The sequence below is a fragment of the Leucoraja erinacea genome, chromosome 4 (assembly GCF_028641065.1).
Source record: "Leucoraja erinacea ecotype New England chromosome 4, Leri_hhj_1, whole genome shotgun sequence".
Lineage (NCBI taxonomy): Eukaryota > Metazoa > Chordata > Chondrichthyes > Rajiformes > Rajidae > Leucoraja > Leucoraja erinaceus.
Window position 1 is genome coordinate 4,872,123 of NC_073380.1, and position 26,313 is coordinate 4,898,435.

At 45.8% G+C, this 26,313-nt stretch overlaps 1 protein-coding gene across 1 annotated transcript in view; it reads right to left on the reverse strand.

Annotated features, from left to right (window-relative positions):
* Positions 1-268: 268 nt before the first annotated feature.
* The window catches only part of zc3h3 (zinc finger CCCH-type containing 3), a 169,441-nt gene continuing 143,396 nt past the window's right edge, over positions 269-26,313 (reverse strand). Inside the window, exons 10-12 of the mRNA XM_055633573.1 lie at positions 20,425-20,618; positions 16,853-17,043; positions 269-1,069 (exon numbers count right to left, since the gene is read on the reverse strand). Coding sequence (XP_055489548.1) covers positions 1,038-1,069; positions 16,853-17,043; positions 20,425-20,618 — 417 coding nt within the window. The 3' untranslated portion in view covers positions 269-1,037. The remainder of the gene's footprint in view (positions 1,070-16,852; positions 17,044-20,424; positions 20,619-26,313) is intronic.

The window sequence follows — 26,313 nt, forward strand, 5'->3', positions numbered from 1 at the left end:
GCTGGTTTACCAAAGATGGAAACAAACTCCCAGAGTAACTCAGCAGGACAGGCAGCATCTCTGGAGAGAAGCAATGGGTGACGTTTCACAGAGTGCTGGAGTTACTCAGTGGGACAGGCAGCATCTGTGGAGAGAAGCATTGGGTGACGTTTTGGGTCGAGATCTGACGGTTTTCCGTATCCTGGCAAGCACTGCATGTGTGGGCAGTAATGTAAGGCAGACATTAACTCTGTTATTAAACTGACATTAAATGCAGATTCAGGTGGAATATGGTGATCTCTTAAACAAAATTGCACTCTTTATTAAATAGCACCATTACTATAATTAAAAACTCAACAAATAGATGAAACAATGCGTCCACACAGTTTTGGGGAAAGTAGTTCATAGCGCTAAACTAATCCCCGTGTTCAGACAAGAGGCAGGTGTAGGATTGCACCTTTTGTTTGGCAGGTAAAGTCAATCACAGTAAGGGGATGTATACAAGAGTTTTTTTAACTGAGACATCCCATTCTAAAACCAAGTCTTTCCAAGTCACGGCCCAGGTTCGATGTGAAGCTCCGATCTCCCAGGCCCACGGACAAACACAAGCAAAATAAAACTCTCACAATAAAACACTAGTATAACATGCAAAATGGTAAGAATCTAAAGTGTAGAATGAATATAACTGCAGCCAGTTTCCACGGTTCATAAATGATATTTCACTGGTTGCGAAACGGAAAAATAAACTTCCCGCGCGTCCGAGCAGTGGACAGTCCAAGTGTCCAGTTACACCGGTCTTTGGCTCCACGCGGCCACTTCCCTCTCCCATGGAAGCGGCAATCCTGAAGGATTTTCTCGGGGGTCCTCATTACAAAGGGTCCAGTCGAGAAAGAAAATAACACTTTACTAAACATTTCTGTGCAAAACAAGTGCAAGAACTGCGTGTGTAAACGCAGTGTGCCGGCCATCTGCACTGTTCCATACAGCGTAGAGCACATCATCTCCAATCTCAAGGCGCTGGCCACATGGTTTCTTGAGGGGTTGAGTAAAGATGTCAGTCAAAACCTGGGCTTGATTTGGATTGGCTTCCCTGTAAAAGAAAGATCATTTACTGATAGCAATAGAATATGTAGTTTAGAGATACAGCGCATAACAGGCCCTTCGGCCCATCAAGTCTGCACCGACCAGCGATCCCCGCACATTAACACTATCCTACACACACTAGGGACAATTTACATTTACACCAAGCCAATTAACCTACAAACCTGTACGTCTTTGGAGTGTGGGAGGAAACCGAAGATCTCGGAGAAAACCCACGCAGGTCACGGGGAGAACGTGCAAACTCAGTACAGACAGCACCCGTAAGTCTCACGCGGGGTCTCTGATGCTGTAAGGCAGCAACTCTACTGCTGCACCACCGTGCCACCCTTTATACATTAGCGGGAACTCAGTCCCCATTAGCACAAGTTATCCAGCATGCTGCATTGGTGGACATGCCAGGCGTGAGCAGCCCCGCTGTGCCAGGGCATAGCCTTGTATGGGAGTGCAGGACCCAGGAGAGTATAACAGGTAACACGTAAGAATAATATAACTTAAACCACAAAAAGGTTCTACCTGTCCCAATTGATGCATAGTGGTCATTTATTTTCAATTGAAACCAGCTATCCAAATTAATTTCCAAGTGCTTTTTCCTTATTCTTTTATATTCCTCCTTTTCACATGGTTTGATGATCTCCACATCAACGGTCTCCATGGCAAATGTGTTTCCAGTGAATCAGTGTTCTCTTGTCACTCAGCAAAAGTCAAATTCAATCTACAGCTTTGAAACGGAGTAACAAGTAACTGCAGATGTCGCCTGACCCGCTGAGTTACTCCAGCACTCTGTGAAACGTCACCTATCCATATTCTCCACAGATGCTGCCTGACCCGCTGAGTTACTCCAGCACTCTGTGAAACGTCACCTATCCATGTTCTCCACAGATGCTGCCTGACCCGCTGAGTTACTCCAGCACTCTGTTTTGTTTTTAAGTGCCATTGTCACTACAGAGGGCAATTAAACACTTTTGACTTGATATTTCATCTGAATTATGCACCAGTGACCAAGTCCCAGATTACAAAACATATTGAAAAGAGAAGTGGCCCGAACACACACCCTTGGAGAACGGCCATTGTATATGTGTCTCGTCAGAAAAACAAACCCTCCAATATTTGTTTTCCGGCCCTGGCCAATTTTATATTGACACGGTGGCTATCCTCTTAATACTATCAGCTTTAATTTTGCTAACACATCTCCCAACTGTGTCAAGTGCCTGATGGAAGTCCATATAGACAATACTGACTGCATTAACCTAATCAACCCCTTCCATTACTTACAAGCTCAATCGAATTAGTTAAACATGACGTGCCTTTCACATTTATGCTGACTTTCATTTATCTACACCTACTTTTCCAAATGACTAGAATGTTTGTCCTGGATATTGTCTCTCAAAAGTTCTTCACCACAAACCTCCTGCTGACTGGATTGGTGGAATTGGATTTATCCTCAGCTCTTGTGAAAATGGGTCGACCATTTGCCACCCTCCAGCCAATTGGCACTGCACCCGCTGAATGTGGGCGGCACGGTGGCACAGCGGTAGAGTTGCCGCCTCACGGCGCCAGACACCCGGGTTCAATCCCGACTACGGCTCCCGTCTGTGTGTACGGAGTTTGTAGGTTCTCCCCATGACCTGCGTGGGTTTTCTCCGGGTGCTCCGGTTTCCTCCCACACTCCAAAGCCAAAGACGTGCAGGTTAGTAGGCTAATTGGCTTGGGTAAAATTGTAAGCTGTCCCTAGTGCGTGTAGGATAGTGTCAGTGTGCGGGGATCGCTGGTCAGCGTGGACTCGGTGGGCCGCAGGGCCTGTTTCCACGCTGTATCTCTAAACTAAACACAAGCTTTTAAGGGTCCACTTACTATCTTAGGTGAAGGAGAGAGTGGCAGAGAGTCAGAATTACACAGTATTTCGGCCCATCACACCCATGCCAAACTTTCAGCCAATCTTCATCAATGCCATTTGCTTGCATGTGGGGCGTATCCTTCCTTGCCTGCCTAATATATTGCGCAAAACACAAAGTTCTGGAATAACTGAGAGGATCAGTCAGCATCTGCGGAGGGAATGGATAGGCGATGTTTCAGGTCAGGTCCCTTCTTCAGACTGAATGCAGTCATAGAGTGATAGATACAGTATGGAAACAGGCCCTTCGGCCCAACTTGCCCACACCGGCCAACATGCCTCCATCAAAACTAGTCCCACCTGCCTGCGCTTGGTCCGTAACCATCTAAACCTGTCCTATCTATGTACCTGTCCAAAGTTGCGGTTGTACCTGCCTCAACTACCTCCACTGGCAGCTTGTTCCATACACCCACCACCCTCTAGTGAAATAGTGCCCCACAGGTTCCTATTAAATCTTTCCCTCCTCACCTTAAACCCATGTCATCTGGTCCTTGATTACCCTACTCTGGGAAGACTCTGGGATCACACCTCTTCCTCCTGCACTCCAAGGAATACAATCCTAGCCTGCTCAACCTCTCTCTATACCTTGCAAAAGTTTTCATATCCCTTGAACTTTTCCACATTTTGTCACGTTACAACCACAAACGTAAATGTATTTTATTGGGATTTTATGTGATAGACCAAACATTTCAGTCTCTAGATGTGCAAAGCTGGTAGAGACATACCCCAAAAGACTTGCAGCTGTAATTGCAGCGAAAGGTGGTTCTACAAAGTATTGACTCAGGGGGGCTGAATACTTTTGCACGCCACACTTTTCAGTTTTTTATTTGTAAAAAAATTTGAAAACCATGTATCATTTTCCTTCCACTTCACAATTATGCGCCACTTTGTGTTGGTCTATCACATAAAATCCCAATAAAATACATTTACGTTTGTGGTTGTAACGTGACAAAATGTGGAAAAGTTCAAGGGGTATGAATACTTTTGCAAGCCACTGTCGTTCTCCAGTCCTGGCACCATCCTCATGAATCTTTCCTGCATCCTTTGCAGCCTCACAACATCTTTCCTCTAACAGGGTAACCAAAGCTGAAGACACTACTCCAAATGTAGCCTCACTAATGCCTTGTACAACTGCAACATGACCCCCTAACTTCTATACTCAATACTCTTGACAGATAAAGCCCATGGTTTTAGTTTAGTTTTAATAATAGAGAAACAGCATGGAAACAGGCCCTTCAGCCCACAGAATCCATGCCAACCAGCGATCACCCGTACATTAGTTCCATCCTACACACTAGGGACAATTTTAGAGGCCAATTAACCTACAAACCTGTATGTCTTTGGAGTGTGGGAGGAAACCGGAGTACCCGGAGAAAACCCATGCAGGTCGTGGGGAGAAGGTGCAAACTCCGTGCAGACAGCACCCGTAGTCAGGATCGAACCCGGGTCTCTGGTGCTGTGAGGCAGCAACTCTACCGCTGCGCCACCGTGCCAGACTATGTGCGCCACTCTTGACCAACCTGTCTACCTGTGATAGACACAAAATGCTGGAGGAACTCAGCGGGACGCAGAGAGTTGTGAGTTTGTGGAATTCTCTGCCTCAGAGGGCGGTGGAGGCCGGTTCTCTGGATACATTCAAGAGTGAGCTAGATAGGGCTCTTAAAGATAGCAGAGTCAGGGGATATGGGGAGAAGGCAGGAACGGGGTACTCACTGTGGATGATCAGCCATGATCACAGTGAATGGCGGTGCTGGCTCGAAGGGCCGAATGGCCTACTCCTGCACCTGTCGTCTATTGACAAGCTCTGGTTACCTGTGACGCCACTTTCAAGGAATCTACTCGTGTATTTTCTAGACAGTGGCATCTTGATTGGCATGGAGATTGGGGGTGAAGGGCCTGTTCCGATGCTGTTCTTTGTTCTGTGTCCTTGATAACCATATAACAATTACAGCACGGAAACAGGCCATCTCGCCCCTACAAGTCCGTGCCGAACAAATTTTTTTCCCCTTAGTCCCACCTGCCTGCACTCATACCATAACCCTCCATTCCCTTCTCATCCATATGCCTATCCAATTTATTTTTAAATGATACCAATGAACCTGCCTCCACCACTTCCACTGGGAGCTCATTCCACACTGCTGCCACTCTCTGCGTAAAGAAGTTCCCCCTCATATTACCCCTAAACTTCTGTCCCTTAATTCTGAAGTCATGTCCTCTTGTTTGAATCTTCCCTATTCTCAAAGGGAAAAGCTTGTCCACATTAACTCTGTCCATCCCTCTCATCATTTTAAAGACCTCTATCAGGTCCCCCCTTAACCTTCTGCGCTCCAGAGAATAAAGACCTAACTTATTCAACCTATCTCTGTAACTTAGTTGTTGAAACCCAGGCAACATTCTAGTAAATCTCCTCTGCACTCTCTATTTTGTTGACATCCTTCCTATAATTGGGCGACCAAAATTGTACACCATACTCCAGATTTGATCTCACCAATGCCTTGTACAATTTTAACATTACATCCCAGCTTCTATACTCAATGCTCTGATTTATAAAGGCTAGCATACCAAAAGCTTTCTTTACCACCCTATCTATATGAGATTCCACCTTCAGGAACTATGCACGGTTAACCCAGATCCCTCTGTTCAACTGTATTCTTCAATTCCCTAATTTACCATGTACGTCCTATTTTGATTTGTCCTGCCAAGGTGTAGCACCTCACATTTATCAGCATTAAACTCCATCTGCCATCTTTCAGCCCATTTTTTCAAATGGCCTAAATAACTCTGTAGACTTTGGAAATCCTCTTCATTATCCACAACACCCCCTATCTTGGTATCATCTGCATACTTACTAATCCAATTTACCACACCTTCATCCAGATCATTGATGTACATGACAAACAACAAAGGACCCAACACAGATCCCCGAGGCACCCCACTAGTCACCTGCCTCCAACCCGATAAACAGCCATCCACCATTACCCTCTGGCTTCTCCCATTCAGCCACTGTTGAATCCATCTTGCTATTCCTTCATTTATACCCAACAGTTGAACCTTCTTAACCAACCTTCCATGAGGAACCTTGTCAAAGGCCTTACTAAAGTCCATATAGACAACATCCACTGCTTTACCCTCGTCAATTTCCCTAGTAACCTCTTCAAAAAATTCAAGAATATTTGGTGGCGAAAGCATGTATGTCCCTTACAGTTCACATCTCCTCATTCCTGCAGCACTGCTGAGGCTAGTATGAACATTTGGAACATCAGACCTGTTTAACACTGGGATTACTGATTAAAGTGTTACAAATTGCAAAGTTTAGTTTAATTTAGTTTTGAGACACAGCATGGAATCAAACCCTTTGGCCCGCCAAGTCCATGCCGACCAGCGATCACTCTAGTTCACATTGTTATCCCACTTTCTCATCCACTCCCTACACACTACAGGTAATTTACCAAAGAGAATTAACCTTCAAACCCGCACGCCTTTGGGATGCAGAGGGAAACCGGAGCACTCGCAGAAACTCCATGGGGGGAGCGTGCAAACTCCACACAGAGGTCAGGATCAAACTCGGGTCTCTGGTGCTGTGAGGCAGCATCTTTACCTCTGTGCCACCATGCGCTCACAAAGTTAAAAGATTGTATTTTGATGAATGTGTTTATAGATGGAGTTATCCTTAACAAATGTTGACAGCTCTCACAGGTGAATAGGACCAAAGAACATGAGATTTACCAACAAATTTAAAACAAAGGCTGGGTTTAAAAATGACACTTTACCCCAGTGTTCACACAAATGTCCCCATAGTTGAAGGCACCAATTCAAGACTTGTAAAGGTGACTTTATGTTCTACACGTCCCTTGTAGAGTGAAACTAACCAGACATTAAACTTACCATCAAAAGATGCATCAAACTAAACTCACTAAACTGGACACACAGTTGAACTGCAGATGCTGGAATCTGGAAAACACAAAGTGCTGGAGGAACTCGGTGAGCCAGGCAGCATCTGTGGAGGGAATGGACAGCCTGAAGACCTTCCCCATGAATCTTGTGTTAAAGTTTTATAGTGTTCGGTACACCTGTCCCAAAGGCAAAGCGGACGTCTCATAAAGACTCCCTCTGGAAGGCGACTCCAGACTGTCAAAGCTGCCACAGAGACATAAAAACAGCTTTCTTTTCCACAAGTAGTAGCTCTACTCAATAACCAAAAATCTGTAGCCTCCTTTTGCTCTGGTATTCACATGTTTAATTAATAATGCTTTATTATTAATGTTTAATGTTTTATTTTTCATTCCTAACTGTCACTGTATGTCATGCTGTCACTTGCGGGCAGAGCACCAAGGCAAATTCCTTGTATGTGAATACTTGGCCAATAAACTTATTCATTCAAGATGTTATTAGCAGCGACTTGGCAAGTTAATGAGGTGTTTAAAATGGTTAAAGAACGGCAGAGATTCAAGATGATGCTTGTTCTTGTTCTCTGGGTAATCACGGAGGCTGTAAATGTCCAACTCAGGCACATCCCCAGGATCAATAAAGCAGATAAAAGGTGGATAAACCACCCTGACCCATATTTATAATATTTGCACCGTACACAATGCCAGTGTATCTTCTCAGGAAAGACGATTTCTGATGAATAAAATTGGAGTAGGGAGGCTGAGGAGCAGAGTTATGAAGCAAATTGATTTATCTTCAATGGAAGCCGCAGTCAGCAGCAACACAATTTCTTAATGTGCACACCGTACGATCAATTACTCAGCTTTAATAACAGTGGCATTAAAGCAGCAGTCATTTTATTAGGCTGTTTGTGTCCAGCTTTGCCAATCAACTGCGACTGTAATTAAAGCCCCCTTCACAAACTGCTGCATTTTGCACATTTTTTACGACCCAGAGACTTCAGATTGTGCTGGGACCGAGCCTCACACTCAACGCACACACGGCTTGTGGACAGGCGCTAATGTTTCATTAACCTTCTCCCATCTCACCATGTCTTCCTCAGCCACAGTAGACACACAGCACACAAACAGGCCATTCGGCCCAACTTATCCATGCCGATCAACATGCCTCATCTACACTTGTCCCACCTGCCTGCATTTGGCCCATATCCCTCTAAACCTGTCCCATCCGTGTACCTGTCCAAGTGCCTTTGAAAAGTTGTTCTAGTACCTGTCTCAGGTATTCAATTATACTTTATTGATCAACAGCAATAAAAGTTTCCAGAAGTGATGGAAAGACTGGAGGAAAGACTAGGTGCTGAGAGCTCTCTTATACCTGCATTAAGGAGGCATTTAAACACACCTGAGCAATTACAAACCCCTGTGAAGCCATGTGTCCCAAACATTATGGTGCCCTGAAATGGGGAGGGGACTATGTATAAACACAGCTGTAATTTCTACATGGTGAAACCAAAATGTATAAAAATACCCTTTCGTAACACCTGACAATGTGCACTTTAATCGTATGTGATTTTTTTCTATTACAAATCTCAAATTGTGGAGTACAGAGGCAAATAAATAAATGCTGGGTCTTTGTTCCAGACAGGCTTGATGGGCCAAATGGCCTGTTCCTATCACATGAATCTGTGAGACCAGGCGTTTAAAGAGGGGTCCCAACCTGAGGAATTGTCTTTCTATTCCCTGCACAGTTGCTGCCTGACTCCAGCAATGGTGATGGCCCTTCAGTTACAGTGTACAACAGGAGATGAATCATGGAACATCAAGGATGAATGGTTCAACAGGCTGAGATGATGAACAAATGTATAAAGACACAGAATCAGGCCCTTCTGTCCACAATGTCCGTGCAGAACTTGATGCCAAGTTACAGCTCCATCCAAGACCGCAAGAAATTGCAGTGTTGTGGACGCAGCCCAGACCACCACACAAACCAACCTCCCTTCCATTGACTCCATCTACACCTCACGCTGCCTCGGCAAGGCCAGCAGCATCATCAAGGACCAGTCGCACCCCGGCCACTCCCTCTTCTCCCCTCTCCCATCAGGCAAGAGGTACAGAAGTGTGAAAACGCACACCTCCAGATTCAGGGTCGACATAAATGCTGGAGAAACTCAGCGGGTGAGGCACCATCAATGGAGAGAAAGAATAGGCGATGTTTCGGGTCGAGACCCTCCAGATTCAGGGACAGTTTCTTGACAGCTGTAATCAGGGAACTGAATGGTCCTGTCATCAGCTGGGGTGCTATCCTGACCTCCCATCTACCTCAATGAAAACCTTTGAACTCCCTCTAATCGACCTTCAATGTTATATCTTTGCACTAAATGCTGTGCCTTCACCCTGTGCACTGCGGACGTTTTGATTGTAATCATGTAGTCTTTTCTTTGACTGGATCGCACACAAAAAGCTTTTCACTTCGCCTCAGTACACATGCCAATCATAAACTAACCTCCCGCATGTGACCCGAGAATCAAGTGTCAAGAATGTTTACGTGATATATCTTCTAACAACACAACAATGAAATTCTTACTTGCAGGCTTGTAAACACAATACACAGATTATATATATAATAACCCCCCCCAAAAAATACACAATACTAGTGAAAAAAACAAAGTCTTTAGGGGAACCAAAGACAGTCCATAATAGTTGATAGATGAGGTTAGTGTTGTGCATTGTTCCAGAGCCTGATGGTTGTTGGGATGAAGCTATCCTTCAACCTGGAGGTCAAGGCTTTATATCCCTCCTTAATGTTGGCATCTAATATTTTCACTGCGAGAGATGTAAAGGTAAATGGCCGATTCATGTTAGTGGAGACAACCCAGGAACCAGTTTGCTGCATCACACGGCAGGCAAGATCAAACACTGCATGGATGCAGCAGCTTTAGGTCATCGTAAAGGGAGACAAGGTGGAAGGGAAAACGGAAATTAGAGCAATTCCCTCTGTCACAGTCCGAACCATGAAAATGGTTGCTGGTGAAGAACTGGATATCTGTGGCACTCATCGCCACAGGCAGCTGGGAGGCCAAGTCGTTGGGTATTTTTAAAGCAGAGATTGACAAGATCTTCATTAGTAAGGGTGTTGAAGGTTACAGGGAGAATGTAGGAGAATGGGGCTGGAAGGGAAAGATAGATCAGCCATGATCGAATGGCGGACTAGACTCAATGGGCTGAATGGCCTAATTCTGCTAACATGACTTATGAACATGAATTAACCCAAGGGGCAAATCCAACAATTATTTGGGTTTTAAGATTAAATACTCCATGGTGTAGAATGCTCTGGAGTTCTAAACTCCTGGAGTTTAGGAGGATGAGGGGGGAAATCTCACTGAAACATACAGAATAATGAAAGGCTTGGATAGAGTGGATGTGTGGAGGATGTTTCCACTAGTGGGAGAGTCCAGGACTAGAGGTCACAGCCTCAGAATTAAAGGATGTTCTTTTCGGAAGGAGATGAGGAGGAATTTCTTCTGGCTTTACCTTGCACCAAACAATTATTTCCTTATTATGTATCTATCTGTACATTGTGAATGGCACAACTATAATCATGTATTGTCTTTCTGCTGACGGGACAGCACACAACAAATGTCAGTAAAGTGACAATTAACTGAACTAAATTCTAATAAAAATTCTATATATATGAAAGTCTGGTATTTAGGATGAGAGGGTCTCAGAATAAAAGGATGCACCTTTAGAAAGGAGATGAGCAGGAATTTATAGTCAGAGGGTGGTGAATCTGTGGAATTCTTTGCCACAGAAGGCTGTGGAGGCCAAGTCAGTGGATATTGTTAAGGCAGAGATAGATAGATTCTTAGGTACACAAAATTGCTGGAGAAACTCAGTGGGTGCAGCAGCATCTATGGAGCGAAGGAAATAGGCGACGTTCGGGCCGAAACCCTTCTCAGATAGATTCTTGATTAGTGTGGGTGTCAGGGGTTACGGGGAGAAGGCAGGAGAATGGGGTTTGGAGGGAGAGATAGATCAGCCATGGTTGAATGGCAGAGTAGATGGGCCAAATGGCCTAATTCTACTCCTATCGCTTATGGCCAGTGTCTATAAGCAAGCTCTTTGACCCAACCAGTCCATGTCAACCACAATGTCCCTTCTAATGGGGATGGACTGGAACGATGGGTTAGTCTTTGGCAGTTTGCGATTAGGTTTGCTCCTATTTGTGGTAACAAGGATAGAATGATCCAGATACAGTGGGTAGGGAGACACAAAGCAAGAGAAGGAGAAGGAAAAAGCTGTAGGACAAATTGACAAAGATTCAAATGGTGAATGAACAGCACGTCCATCATAGCATCTTCATCAGATGTAAAATGAAATTAAAAAGTGATACAGGGTGCTGGAGTAACTCAGCGGGTCAGGCAGCATCTGTGGAGAACATAGATAGGTGACGTTTCACAGAGTGCTGGAGTAACTCAGCGGGTCAGGCAGCATCTGTGGAGAACATGGATAGGTGACGTTTCACAGAGTGCTGGAGTAACTCAGCGGGTCAGGCAACATCTGTGGAGAACATGGATAGGTGACGTTTCACAGAGTGCTGGAGTAACTCAGCGGGTCAGGCAGCATCTGTGGAGAACATGGATAGGACGTTTCACACAGTGTGGAGTAACTCAGTTTCACAGAGTGGAGAACATGGATAGGTGACGTTTCACAGAGAGTGCGGGTAACTCAGCGGGTCAGGCAGCATCTGTGGAGAACATGGATAGGTGACGTTTCACACAGTGCTGGAGTAACTCAGCGGGTCAAGCAGCATCTGTGGAGAACATGGATAGGTGACGTTTCACAGAGTGCTGGAGTAACTCAGCGGGTCAGGCAGCATCTGTGGAGAACATGGATAGGTGACGTTACACAGAGTGCTGGAGTAACTCAGCGGGTCAGGCAGCATCTGTGGAGAACATGGATAGGTGACGTTTCACAGAGTGCTGGAGTAACTCAGCGGGTCAGGCAGCATCTGTGGGGAACATGGATAGGTAATGTTTTGGATCAGGACCCTTCTTCAGGCAGATTCAGAAGGTCCCAACCCAACACGTCACTGTGTTTCTATGCTGCATGTCTCTACATTTCTAACTTGCCAGGATTTCGATCAATATTATCTTTCAATCGACAGTTCTCCCTCATTTGTGTCCAAGAGCAGCTGCATTTTTAAAGTGTAAAATTCTATTTTCCTATTTATTTTCACACTTAGAGTCCTACAGTGTGGAAACAGGCCCTTCGGCCCAACTTGCCTGCACCGACCAACATGTTCCATCTACACTAGTTCCACTGCGTTTGGCCCATATCCCTCTATACCTGTCCTATCCATGTACCTGTTTAATTACTTCTTAAAGGTTGCGATAGTCCCTGCGTCAACCACCTCCTTTGGCACCTCGTTCCGTATACCCACCACCATTTACATGCAAAGGTGACCCCTCAGATTCCTAATACGTCTTTTCCCCTTCACCTTAAACCTAAGCCCTCTGGTTCTCGAATCCCCTACTCTGGGCAAGAGACTCTGTGCGTCTACCCGATCTATTCCCCTCATGATTTTGCACACCTTTGACAGTGTATTAAAACACTCTGACAGCCACTGGTGACATTATCTAAAGAAGTGTAAACATGAAGGGCCAGAATTAGTTTAAATGACATATTTGCTGAAGCATGCTAGGCTAACGATTAGGTCCGTGATGATGATAATTCAACTCCTTTGGACTGCTGTGCTGAATATTTTACAGAATACTAAAAGGTCTTGTTTAGGAAGTCAGGTAAAGTTTGCTGCAAAATGAGGCAGACAAGAACTATAAAGTGCTGATAAAAGGAAAGTTTAACTACGGCAGGCGTGTTAAAGAGGAATTACCAAAGGTAACGGAAGGGGCAAAGAGACGGTGAGATCATGTCAATAGAAACATAGAAATTAGGTGCAGGAGTAGGCCATTCGGCCCTTCGAGCCTGCACCGCCATTCAATATGATCATGGGTGATCATCCAACACAGTATCCCGTACCTGCCTTCTCTCCATACCCTCTGATCACCTTAGCCACAAGGGCCACATCTAACTCCCTCTTAAATATAGCCAATGAACTGGCCTCAACTACCCTCTGCGGCAGAGAGTTCCAGAGATTCACCACTCTGTGTGAAAAAAGTTCTTCTCATCTCGTACACCATACATTGATACGTAGAACAGTACAGCACAGGAACAGGCCCTTCGGCCCACAATGTCCGTGCTGAACCTGATGCCAAGATCAACTAATCTCCTCTGCCTGCACGTGATCCATATCCCTCCATTCCCTGCACGAGATAATCCAAGTAAGAACTGACAAAGGTAATAAAAGGGACAACTTTCAGAAGCCAATGAACCTACAAATCTGTACGTCTTTGGAGTGTGGGAGGAAACCGGAGCACCCGGAGAAAACCCACGTGGGTCACGGGGAGAACGTGAAAACTCCGTACAGACAGCACCCGTAGTCGGGATTCGACAATAGGCAATAGACAATAGACGCAGGACTAGGCCATTCGGTCCTTCAAGCCAGCATCGTCATTGTCATGTGTCCCATGTGATCATGGCTGATCATCCCCAATCACTACCCCGTTCCTGCCTTCTCCCCATATCCCCTGACTCCGCTATCTTTAAGAGCCCTATCTAGCTCTCTCTTGAAAGTTTCCAGAGAACCCCGGGTCTCTGGTGCTGTGAGACAGCAGCTCTACCGCTGCGCCACCGTGCCACCCCAGAATTGCCCCTAGTGTATAGTATATAACTAGCGGGCCAAAGGGCCTGTTTCCATGCTGTGCTCTAAACTGAGGCTTTAGAAGAGAATGGGGTTAACACAAACACTTTGTTGGGATATATTACAATTCATTGATCATAAACCTTGCGGTGAAATGCTTCCTTGTCTGACATGGGCGCGACGTGGTAGCATCCAAAAGCTGTCAAATACTCGAGGAAAGTCTATTTTATCCCCTGCACCATCTTATTACCTTTGCTTCAGTGATATGTCAAACAAATGTGATCAGCCGTTAAGTGTGCGCAGTGATGCTGTTAAAAGCTCATAGTGAACTCTTCCCATTATGATTATGACCAGATGACAATAAAACGGCATGTGATGGCAACTCAACAGCCTGCTGAGACAATACTTGTTTATAAACTCTCAAAGTGGCATATCACTGGGAAATGTTTACAGCACAAATCACTCACAACTCCAACAATCTATCCCTGACCTCTCTCTCTCTCTCCGTCTCTCTCTCTCTCTCTCTCTCTGTCTCTCTCTGTCTCTCTCTCTCTCTCTCTGTCTCTCTCTGTCTCTGTCTCTCTTTCTCTCTCTCTGTCGCTCTGTCTGCCTGTCTCTGTCTCTGTCTCTGTCTGTCTGTCTCTCTCTCTGTCTCCCACTCTCTCTCTCCCTGTCTGTCTCTCTCTCTCTCTCTCTCTGTCTCTCTCTCTGTCTGTCTGTCTCTCTCTCTCTCTGTCTGTCTCTCTCTCTCTCTCTCTCTGTCTCTCTCTCTCTCTCTCTCTAGTTACTGCAAGGATGACTGCAGCCATTTACTTCTCAATAAATGGGCAATTGGGAAACAGAAGCCTCTGCTCACTCCCCGAGACTTTGCTGCCCTTGTGTGAACAAACCACATGACAAATAACTGAATTACTCCATGTATAAGACCAGCAGGTAGTGCAGTCAACTTGAAATTATCAGTGGGCCCTGGGTCGGACACGGAACTCATTGAGGTGGGGACGGAGGGGAACAAAGGTGAGGCCTCTGCTGAGGACAGAAAGTTTGGTATCGGAAAGGGGGAGATCAGAGGGGATGGTGAACACAAGACAAGGGTGGGGTACGTTTGAAATGATCACTAGCTCAGTGTCACCCCAGTTTAAGGGCGGCACAGTGGCGCAGCGGTAGAGTTGCAGCCGCACAGCGCCAGAGACACGGGGTTTATCCTGACTATGGGTGCTGTCTGTACGGAGTTTGCACGTTCTCCCTGTGATCTGCATGGGTTTTCTCCGGGTGCTCCAGTTTCCTCCTACACTCTGAAGATTTGTAGGTTTGTAGGTGAATTGGCTTCTGTAAAATTGTCCCTACTGTGCAGAATAGAACTGGTGTACGGGGTGATCGCTTGTCAGCGCAGACTCGGAGGGCTGAAGGGCCTGTAACAAAGCTCAGTGTTACAATAAATATAGAACAATACAGCACAGGAACAGGCCATTCAGCCCACAATGTCTGTGCTGAACATGATGCCAAGTTAAAGTCATCGCCTCTACCTGCACGTGATCCAGATCCCTACATAAGACTGGTATGTTGTTTGCAAACTTTATCGGAGGGTGAAATCTGGAATTGTCTCTGAAATGGCAAACTGATTCTGCTCAATGACTGAGTAGTGACATAAACTCCCATAAACAAACAGCAGCCCCGGGAGGAACAAGGAACTGTAGATGCTGGTTCACGCAAAAGCATGCAAAGAAGATTTACAAAGATGTTGCCGGGAATCAAAGGCCTAGGCTATAGGGAGAGATTGGGCAGGTTGGGACTTTATACTCCTTGAACTGCAGGAGGGTGAGGGGTATAAGTCAAGTGAATACACAGTCGTTTTCTTAGCGAAGGGGAATACAAGCTAGAGGGCATAGATTTAATGTGCGTGGAGAAAGATTGTCATAGATCTAGTTGGCAACTTCACACGGTGGGTATATGGAAACACCAAGCAAAGTGTTTGAGGCAAGTACAATATCGACATATACAAGATATTTAGACAGGTACATTGATAGGAAGTATTTAGAGAGATATGTACCTAATACTGGCAAATGGGGCTAGAATAGATGGGGTACCTTGGTCGGCATGGACCAGATGGGCTGAAGGGTCTGTTTCTGTGATGGATCACCCCATGACTCTACTGGATTCAATTCCATCTGATACTTTTCTATTCAAGTCACATAACCATTTAAATCCTCCAAGTGATGAGATGTTTTCTGCCACATGGTACATCTCTGGAAAGCATGGTGGTAGAAGGGTCCCGAACCGAAACGTCACCTCTCCACCTATTCAGATAAGGTTCGGATGTGAAACGTCACCTATCCATGTTCTCCACAGATGCTGCCTGACCCGCTGAGTTACTCCAGCACTCTGTGAAACGTCACCTATCCATGTTCTCCACAGATGCTGCCTGACCCGCTGAGTTACTCCAGCACTCTGTGAAACGCCACCTATCCATGTTCTCCACAGATGCTGCCTGACCCGCTGAGTTACTCCAGCACTCTGTGAAACGTCACCTATCCATGTTCTCCGCAGATGCTGCCTGACCCGCTGAGTTACTCCAGCATTTGAAGCCTTAGTGTTGGGCTGGATTCAAGTTGGAAGGACAAAGGCAAGTGTGACACCAAATCCATGAACATGTTTCCATGTATCTTGGTAGACATGACAACAACACACCAATATCCAATCCTCTTCTTGCGTTTGAGGTTGCAGAAGTAATGTAACGCCTTCCAGGCGCTGTAGGCAGTTCAATGTGCTGTTGTCGACGGCACCAATATCCAATGTCTGGTGTAGTGTCAGGAGCCAGGGAGAGGCATGGAAGCTGAGGCTGCAGTTCATATTGTTGATCAGTGCTTATTTACCTGATCCAAACGAGTTGCAATGTTCCAAGTTACTGCAGCTTTTTTACGATCAGGCTTTCTATTCAACGTTGGACGCATGGTTATGTCAACATTACTAAAGTACTAAATGGACATTTTTAAGGCACAGATTGACACAGATATTAGATTAGTAAGGGTGCCAAGGGTTATGGGAAGAAGGCAGGAGAAAGTGGTTGGGGGAAGATAGATCAGCCATGATTAAATGGCAGAGTAGCCTTGATGGCCTAATTCTGCTCCAATGACATGAGCTTTACAAATATAACTCGCCTAGTGACAGCTGACACTGGACAAAGTGTAAAACAGAGTGATAGGTTTTGGGCTTCTTTGCTAATGTTGTCCTGATACTTACCCGATGCTTCACCCTCTCTCTCCTCTTCCACATCGGAGTCTGCCTTCTCTTCCGAAGATACCGATGAGTGAAGAGCAATGAATGCAGGAAGTCGCTGCTGACCACTGCTGCTACCACTAGCGTCCCTGGAGTTGGTAGAAGAAACCGCTATGTCCCCTGAGTTCATTTGTCTCGATATCTTCTCTTTGTCTCTGCAACAAATTGAGAAAATTACATTCCTACATAAAATACAGTGGAGTTGTAGTGTGATACAGTGTGGAAACAGGCCCCTTGGCCCAACCTGCCCACGCCGACCAACGTGCCCCGCCTACACTCGTCGCACCTAGTCTTAGTGTCATAGAGTGATACAGCGTGGAAACAGGCCCCTCGCCCCAACCTGCCCACGCCGACCAACATGCCCCATCTACACTAGTCCCACCTGCCTGCTTTTGTCATATATCCCCCTAAACCTGCCCTGTCCATGTCTAAATGTTTCTTAAACCTTGCGATGGTCCCTGCAACAACAATCTAACACAAGCAAGGATTTAATTTCATTTGAAGTACAACACTTTATGGATGTGGTTGATTATTACATGATCCATGGTATAATTGTTTTAAAGTCCAACACTGCAGCCATCAGTCTATTAAACACCTGAAATAAGCTCTGAACTACAATAGACTATTAATGTTATTCTTGCACAACTATTGTTTGTTTTTTGTGTGTACATGTGTGCGCGTGTGTATGCATATATATATAATATATATACTCAAGAGCCAAGCGAGTTTTATTGTCATTTGTTCCGGACGGGACAATGAAATTCTTACTTGCTGCAGCACAACAGAATAAGTGAATATGTAAACGGGGGAAGAGAGAAAAAAAAAAAAAGTTCAATAAATAACAAATATAGTGCAGTAATAATATAGTCTTCTGCAGTTCAGAGCTTATTTGTTGTGTTTAATAGCCTGATGGCTGTGGGGAAGCAGCTATTCCTGAACCTGGACGTTACAGTCTTCAGGCTCCTGTACATTCTTCTTGATGGCAATTTCGTTCAGACCGTAAGGTCTGAATGACAATAAAGGAAATTCTAATTCTAATTCTAATACTGTGTATGTGTGTGTGTGTGTGTGTGTGTGTTTGTGAGTATGTATATATACACACTGAACCTTTTTCTTTCTCTCTGGTTTACAGTGTACTATGTTTCCATATTGTGTTGTGCTGCCAGCCTTTCCCACTCTTCACCTCCAATCTGTCTGCGATGGGCTGATATATTCAGATGAAGGTGAGCAGTGAGTACAAAGCAACAATCAGTTCTTATCCTGACCGCTGATGTTTGAGAAGTCCATTTGGAAATGTCATCACTGACCTCCCTGCCATTGAAGGGAACTACAGGGGTCGTTGCCTCAAAGAGGCCGCCAGCATCATCAGAGACTGACGAGCTAACCCTAATGCATCACAGACCCACACTGTCCTGGCCACGCTACCAGTTTACTCCCATCACTAGGAACCATTCACAGGAGTCCATAAACCGTGAGCTCTAGGTTCAAGAACACCTTCTTCCCAATGTCCAGCAGACTCAGCAATACTGCACGTTAACTTCATGTGAACATCTATGCTGTCCAAAGCAACTACGGATGCTGGTTTACACCAAAGATAGATACCAAATGCTGGAGTAACAGTGGGTCAGGCAGCATCTCTGGAGAAACGGAACAGGTTATGATTCGGGTCGGAATCCTCCTTCAGAAGGGTCCTGAATCTCCATGGACTGTCTTTAGTTGCACTCAGCACTTTTTATTTGCACGAGTATTAGGGGTAATAATTTAGACAATAGACAATAGGTTCAGGAGTAGGCCATTCGGCCCTTCCAGCCAGCACTGCCTTTGGAGTGTGGGAGGAAACCGGAGCACCCGGAGAAAACCCACGCAGGTCACAGGGAGAACGTACAAACTCGGTACAGACAACGCCCGTAGTCAGGTTGGAACCCGGGTCTCTGGCGCTGTGAGCCAGCAACTCTACCGCTGCACCACTGTGCCGCCCTGACTTGTGTATGTCTTACTCTCATTTAGCAGAAAGCTCAAGCACATCGACGGCCAGCAGTTGTACAAGATATACCGTCAGTTTTATCGTCTGGACATTTTTTACATGAACATAAACACATGCTTGGTATCCGAGGACAACGCAGCCAAATGTGGACATCGTCTGAGCTAATGTCCGTGCTCACACACCTGTCAGCATCGATCTCCAGCTGGCATGCAGAATTCACGAGCACTTCGATCTTCTTCATCGCTCTGCCTCATGAAGCAGGTGACAAATTGAGGCAATTCACTTGCCGTCTCCACTAATAGCAATTAATTTACCAAAGGCTTGGGCTGCTTTGGGCTGTGTGACTCTGCAGCATAGGAACCAGTGACATGCACAATAGACCAGCAGATGGAAGTTTAAGCTCTGTAAATTCATCAATTGACACAGATTCCATTTGCAAAGTTTTGCTGCAACCCAGGCTCTGTAGGGCATACATTTGTAAATGATGACATTTTTTTTTCCACACTAATGTTCTCCACACATCGGAAAACAGTTGTACTAATAAGACAATTAATGCATCTTATCTCCCCTTTTTCATTTACAAAATTGTATCGTTTAGTTGCTGGCTCGAAGGGCCGAACGGCCTACTCCTGCACCTGTTGTCAATTGTTTAGTTTAGAAATGCAGAATGGAAACAAGCCCTTTGGCCCAGAGGCCACGTTGATCAATTATCACTCTTATACTAGTGTTTAAGAAGGAACTGCAGATGCTGGAAAAATCAAAGGTAGACAAAAATGCTGGAGAAACTCAGCGGGTGAGGCAGCATCTATGGAGCAAAGGAAGAGGTGACGTTTCGTGTCGAGACCCTTCTTCAGATCAGTCACCTATTCCTTCGCTCCATTGATGCTGCCCCAATAGCTGACGTTTCACAGAGTGCTGGAGTAACTCAGCGGGTCAGGCAGCATCTGTGGAGAACATGGATAGGTGATGTTTCACACAGTGCTGGAGTAACTCAGCGGGTCAGGCAGCATCTGTGGAGAAAACAAATAGGTGACGTTTCACAGAGTGCTGGAGTAACTCAGCGGGTCAGGCAGCATCTGTGGTGAACATGGATAGGTGACGTTTCACAGAGTGCTGGAGTAACTCAGCGGGTCAGGCAGCATCTGTGGAGAACATGGATAGGTGATGTTTCACAGAGTGCTGGAGTAACTCAGCGGGTCAGGCAGCATCTGTGGAGAAAATGGCGTTTCACAGAGTGCTGGAGTAACTCAGCGGGTCAGGCAGCATCTGTGGAGAACATGGATAGGTGGCGTTTCACAGAGTGCTGGAGTAACTCAGCGGGTCAGGCAGCATCTGTGGAGAAAACGAATAGGTGACGTTTCGGGTCGAGACTGTTCATTTGACTCGTAGAACTAGCGTAAGCGGGTGATCGATAGTTGGTGGACCAAAGGACCTGCTTCTGTGCTGAATCTTTCAATGCCTTGAGAAACCAGCATCTGCAGTTCCTTCCTACATGTTACCAATACAGGTGGAGATTCCGTGGTGAACTGCTGCAGCAATGACTATGCTTTACCTCTGTGTGTTGTCTGTAGGAGTGATCCTCTTTGAAGCTGTGCTCTGGTCTGCTGCTCCAGCCCGACTGGAATCAGGAGCGGGCTTTTGCTTGTGGCTTCTGTGCTGTCGGTGCCGTAGTTTGCACTTGGAGCCCTGCGAGCAGTTGCCAGTCTTGGAGAACTCCGGACACAGCAGCGTGTGCTTCTTCTTGCACTGGAAAGCAATTAGTTTTAAATGTCAGAAAACCCCTCGTATATATCGCAAGCTGATAAATGCTCTTAGACATGATGTTATGCTCCTGTGGCCTAATGGAGTAATCCAGCGTGGAAACAGGCCAACACACCCAAGCAGCAACTCTACCGCTGCACCACTGTGTCACCCTAATGTCCTTAGTCTAGTTTATTGTCACGTGTACCGAGGTACAGTAAAAAGCTTTTGTTGCGTGTTATCCAGTCAGCAGCAAGACAACACCTGATTACAACCGAGCCATTTACAGCGCATAGATACACGATAAAGCAATAACATTTGATTGTGCATGCCGGGTTGATTGCATTCGTCGAAACAGGGCGGACCACGAGAAGGTTGCAATCTCCCACCCGGCCAGTAAAGTCCAATCAAGGGTAGTCTGAGCATCTTTTTATTCTCAGGCTGTACCCTCTGGTTCTAGATTCTCCCACTACTTGAAACATGCTCTCCACATCCACTTCATCTGGGCAATTACGCTGGAACTCCATCATCCCAACAGAAGCACAATAGAACTGACCAGCTGTTCAGAAATGGCAAAAAAGACGAGGGATGTGGAGCAGTGGGCGGAAGGAATTGCAGCAAACTTTAGGGGCGGTCACGGTGGCGCAGCGGTAGAGTTGCTGCCTCACAGCGCCAGTGACCCGGGTTACGTCCCGACTACGGTGCTGCCTGTACGGATTTTGTACCTTCTCCCCGTGGCTTGCGTGGGGTTTCCTCCGAGATCTTTGGTTTCCACCCACACTCCAAAGACGTGCGAGTTTGTAGGTTAATTGGCTTGGTGTAAGTGTGTACGTTGTCTCCAGTGTGTGTGAGATTGTGTTAATGTGCAGAGATCGCTAGTCGGTGTGGACTCGTTGGGCCAAAGGGTCTGTTTCTGCACTGTATCTCTAAAACTAAAACTAAACTAAGCAAACTGGAGAATCCGTTTTGGAAGCCCAGGCAGAAGGTGAAGGTGATCATAAATTAGGAACGTATCCGAGAGATGCCATGCTTCTTCCCTGTGTTGTCCTCTCATAAACACGACTGCCAACTTGGGTGGTGTGGAGCGAAATGTATCCTCGACTGCAGCTTAGGTTTAATATTGTCACCACTGAGATGCAAGGAAGAGCTTTTGTTTGCACGTTGTCCAAACATAGTCTCCGTGGATTGTCACCTTGTCGTGGTGGTGAAGCTTGTGTGGTCCAGAGATCCTGAGAGTGATGCCGTCTGGAGCTATGCTCCTGGTAGGGCCACCCATGGCGGTAAGGTCGAGGGGGAGGTCTCTGACAAAGAGCAATCCAACCAAGACCTCAACGGTGGAACAGGCGGAGGACGATGGCTGACCTCAGTGGAGCGTCACAACGGCTGGGAAGGCGGATGAAGGCTGCGGCAGAAAAGGGTCTCCGGTCGTCTTGGACTCCATGCCACTGGATCCTGACCCAGATCTGTCAAGGACCGTGGGGTGGCTGTCTGTGCACCAGTCTCCCCACGTTAAACAAAGTCACGCACAGGCGTCCTCCAACCCTGGAGGCACCCATGGTCAGCCACGACCGCAGGGGGGCCCAAGAATGTCCAAATATACCAGATTACACGATATCTAACAAACTCAAGACAAACACAAGTAGAGTGACGGGAAAGATACCTGAGTGCCGAATATAGTCTCTCAGCACTCACAGTTCCAGAGAAAACACCAATGTCCACAATGAATTTAGTATTTTTAGTTTAGTATCGACAGTGGGCAGTCCATCCTCCTATCTGTGTGATGGACTGCGTTACATCCACAACTCTCTGCAATTCATTGTGTTCTTGGGCAAAGTTGTTACCAAACTAAACTGTGATGCAACTGAGAGTCTGATGGAGGGTCCCGACCTGAAATAGCATATATTTCAAGAGGGCTTGTATACAAAAACAGGGATGTAATGCTGAGGCTCTATAAGGCGCTAGTCAGGCCGCATTTGGAATATTGTGAGCAATTTTGGGCACTGTATCTGAGGAAGGATGTGCTGGCTCCGGAGAGGGTCCAGAGGAGGTTTCCAAGAATGATCCCAGGAATGAGTGGGTTAACCTATGATGAGTGTTTGTCGGCACTGGGCCTGTACTCGCTGGAGTTTAGCGGAATGAGCAGGGACCTCATTGAAACATGCAGAATAGTGAAAGGCTTGGATAGAGTGGATGTGGAGAGGATGTTTCCACTAGTGTGAGAGTCTAATAGCCTTCGAATCAAAGGACGTTCTTTGAGGAAATAGATGAGGAGAAATGTCTTTAGTCAGAGGGTGGTGAATCTGTGGAATTCTTTGCCACAGAAGGCTATAGAGACCAGGTCAGTGGATATTTTTAAGGCAGAGATAGATAGAATTTGATTAGTACGGGTGTCAGAGGTTATGGGGAGAAGGCAGGAGAATGGGGTTAGGAGGGAGAGATAGATCAGCCATGATTGAATGGCGGAGTAGACTTGATGGGCCGCATGGCCTAATGCTACTATCACTTATGACTTTATGAAACGTCACCTATTCATGCTGCCTGACCCGCTGAATTACTCCAACACTTTGTGTCCTTTTGTGATACAACTTCACAGGATGAAGCTCTCAAAACCCAGAGAATGTGGGTAGTTTCTACCGGGGGACCAGTGTTAGGTATTTTGCAGAAGTAGAACAGTGTAATCAACACTGAGGCTGAAGCTCTCTGCCCAAGCTTGATGCTGTTGGTCCCGGACATTTAGTTCTGGCTTTAGTTTTAGTTTAGAAACACCACATGGAAACAGGCCCTTCAGCCCATCACACCTTCATACTAGTTCAATGTTCCCCCACCTTCTCATCCACTCCCGCCCACCAAGGGGCAATTTACAGATTAACCTGCAAACCCGCACGTCTGCGGAGTTGTGGGAGGGAACCCATGTGGCCATGGGGAGAACGTGCAAACTCCACACAGGCAGCAGCCAAGGTCAGGATTGAACCCGGCTCTGTGATGCAAGGTGGACAAATCACCCATTGCGATGTCAGGTGGACAAAAATGCTGGAGAAACACAGCGGGTGAGGCAGCATCTATGGAGCGAAGGAATAGGTCTGAAGAAGGGTCAAGAGCCTTCTTCAGACCTATTCCTTCTCTCCATAGAAACATAGAAATTAGGTGCAGGAGTAGGCCATTCGGCCCTTCGAGACTGCACCGCCATTCAATATGACCATGGCTGATCATCCAACTCAGTATCCCATCCCTGCCTTCTCTCCATACCCCCTGATTCCTTTAGCCACAAGGGCCACATCTAACTCCCTCTTAAATATAGCCAATTAACTGGCCTCAACTACCCTCTGTGGCAGAGAGTTCCAGAGATTCACCACTCTCTGTGTGAAAAAAAAGTTCTTCTCATCTCGGTTTTAAAGGATTTCCCCCTTATCCTTAAGCTGTGACCCCTTGTCCTGGACTTCCCTAACATCGGGAACAATCTTCCTGCATCTAGCCTGTCCAACCCCTTAAGAATTTTGTAAGTTTCTATAAGATCCCCTCTCAATCTCCTAAATTCTAGAGAGTATAAACCAAGTCTATCCAGTCTTTCTTCATAAGACAGTCCTGACATCCCAGGAATCAGTCTGGTGAACCGTCTCTGCACTCCCTCTATGGCAATAATGTCCTTCCTCAGATTTGGAGACCAAAACTGTACGCAATACTCCAGGTGTGGTCTCACCAAGACCCTGTACAACTGCAGTAGAACCTCCCTGCTCCTATTGTGATGCCAGGTGGACAAAAATGCTGGAGAAACACAGCGGGTGAGGCAGCATCTATGGAGCGAAGGAATAGGTCTGAAGAAGGGTCCATAGATGCTGCCTCACCCGCTGAGTTTCTCCAGCATTTTTGTCTACCTTCGATTTTTCCAGCATCTGCAGTTCTTTCTTAAACACTGGGATGCCAGGCTCAGCGAGGTGATTCGACCGACAATTGTCTTCTATTCCTTTCAGTTTCTTCTCTACACACCTTGAAGAAAATGACATAACAGGCGGCTGGGAATATGAGCGGATAAATTTAGAGACACAACAGTCTTGTTAAAGGAAGCTTTGCCATCCCAAATATGTGTTGATCGCAAAAGCGGAATTTGACGGTGGAGTCTATTACACCCTTGTTACGTACTCCATTCCAGACATCAAATTCCTACAGGATCAATTCAACCCATAAAAACTAAAAGACGTCTTGGAGATCGTAAATCACGGCACGCTCTGCAGAATGGAACGCCCAACACAGAGAGGATTGCTAATGAAACATTTCCAGTTTCACAAGAACAATTTTGTGCTTTCTTTCCCTTCTCAAGTGTCTGATTCTGTTCAGACTACTTTGAATTTACAGCAAAGTTATAATCGGCGGCGGCAGGAGAGATACAAAATTATTTACAGACAAAGACAACGAGAAAAATAATTTGGAAACAGACAGCAACAAATGGTTTCTATATAAAATAGACTTTAATGAATGAGTAACAGACTGGAATTTAATGAAGGTGGTTTGTGACTGGTATATTAGTTTGTTACGTGCTAGAATATAATTGTGGAGGTCAGATGGTTTATGTGTGGATGAATTGAAATTGTGGAAGTTAATAAGATAGGTTCTGATCAAGGGGTTCAGAAGGCTGATACATAAAGAAATGAAAGCCTGGAAGTGAAGTACAACTGAGAATCTAAATAGACAGTGTAAAAACTATAGGTAGACAAAAATGCTGGAGGAACTCAGCGGGTGAGGCAGCATCTACGGAGCGAAGGAATAGGTGACGTGTCGGGTCGAGACCATTCTTCAGATTGATGTGGGGGTGGGGGTGGGGGGGTGGGGGAGGGGGGCACCCCCACATCAGTCTGAAGGGGTCGTGACCCCCCCCCCTGCCCCACTCCCACATCAGCCTGAAGAAGGGTCTCGACCCGAAACGTCAACTATTCCTTCGCTCCATAGATGCTGCCTCGCCCGCTGAGTTTCCCCAGCATTTTTGTCCACCTTCGATTTTCCAGCATCTGCAGTTCCTTCTTAAACAGTGTAAAAACAATCTATCTTTTAAGCAGCAGGCAGTAGTCTAGGGTTTGAGTTAGCACCGTGATTAACGGCAACTGATGGAGGTTTTATATGGGATAATATATATCCGTCAGTAGGTTAAAGGCTAAAATCTATTTTGATCAATTTAGATGCTTTCTCTAGAATTATATTGGACAACTTAGTTACAACAAGTTACAAACAAGAAGAGATAACGGGCAGTTGATAGTGATATATGGCTCGATGTTTATGTGAGAAATGTAATGCTGGGATTTATAGACAATTTATAGACTTCAGGGCAGTGAGTTACAGGTTGGGACTTGATCACGTCTCTGTCGGAGTCCTTGATTTATGACAAACAAATGAGTCAAATTCTTGATATACTTGATATAGGATTTTGATAGTATTTTGAGATTAAATCTGTAAAAGATTTTGTAAAAGTTGTAAATCAGTGCTCGTAACAAATGTGGACTTCAGGAGGAGGTAGCTGAGGCAGGTACTATAACAGCATTTAAGGCACTTGGTTAGACACATGGATAGGAAAAGTTCAGAAGAAATGAAAAAATGAATAAGTTTATTGGCCAAATATTCACATACAAGGAATTTGCCTTGGTGCTCCGCCCGTAAGTGACAATATGATATACAGTGACAGTACAGTACAGGAGATGGGCCAAATGTGGACAAA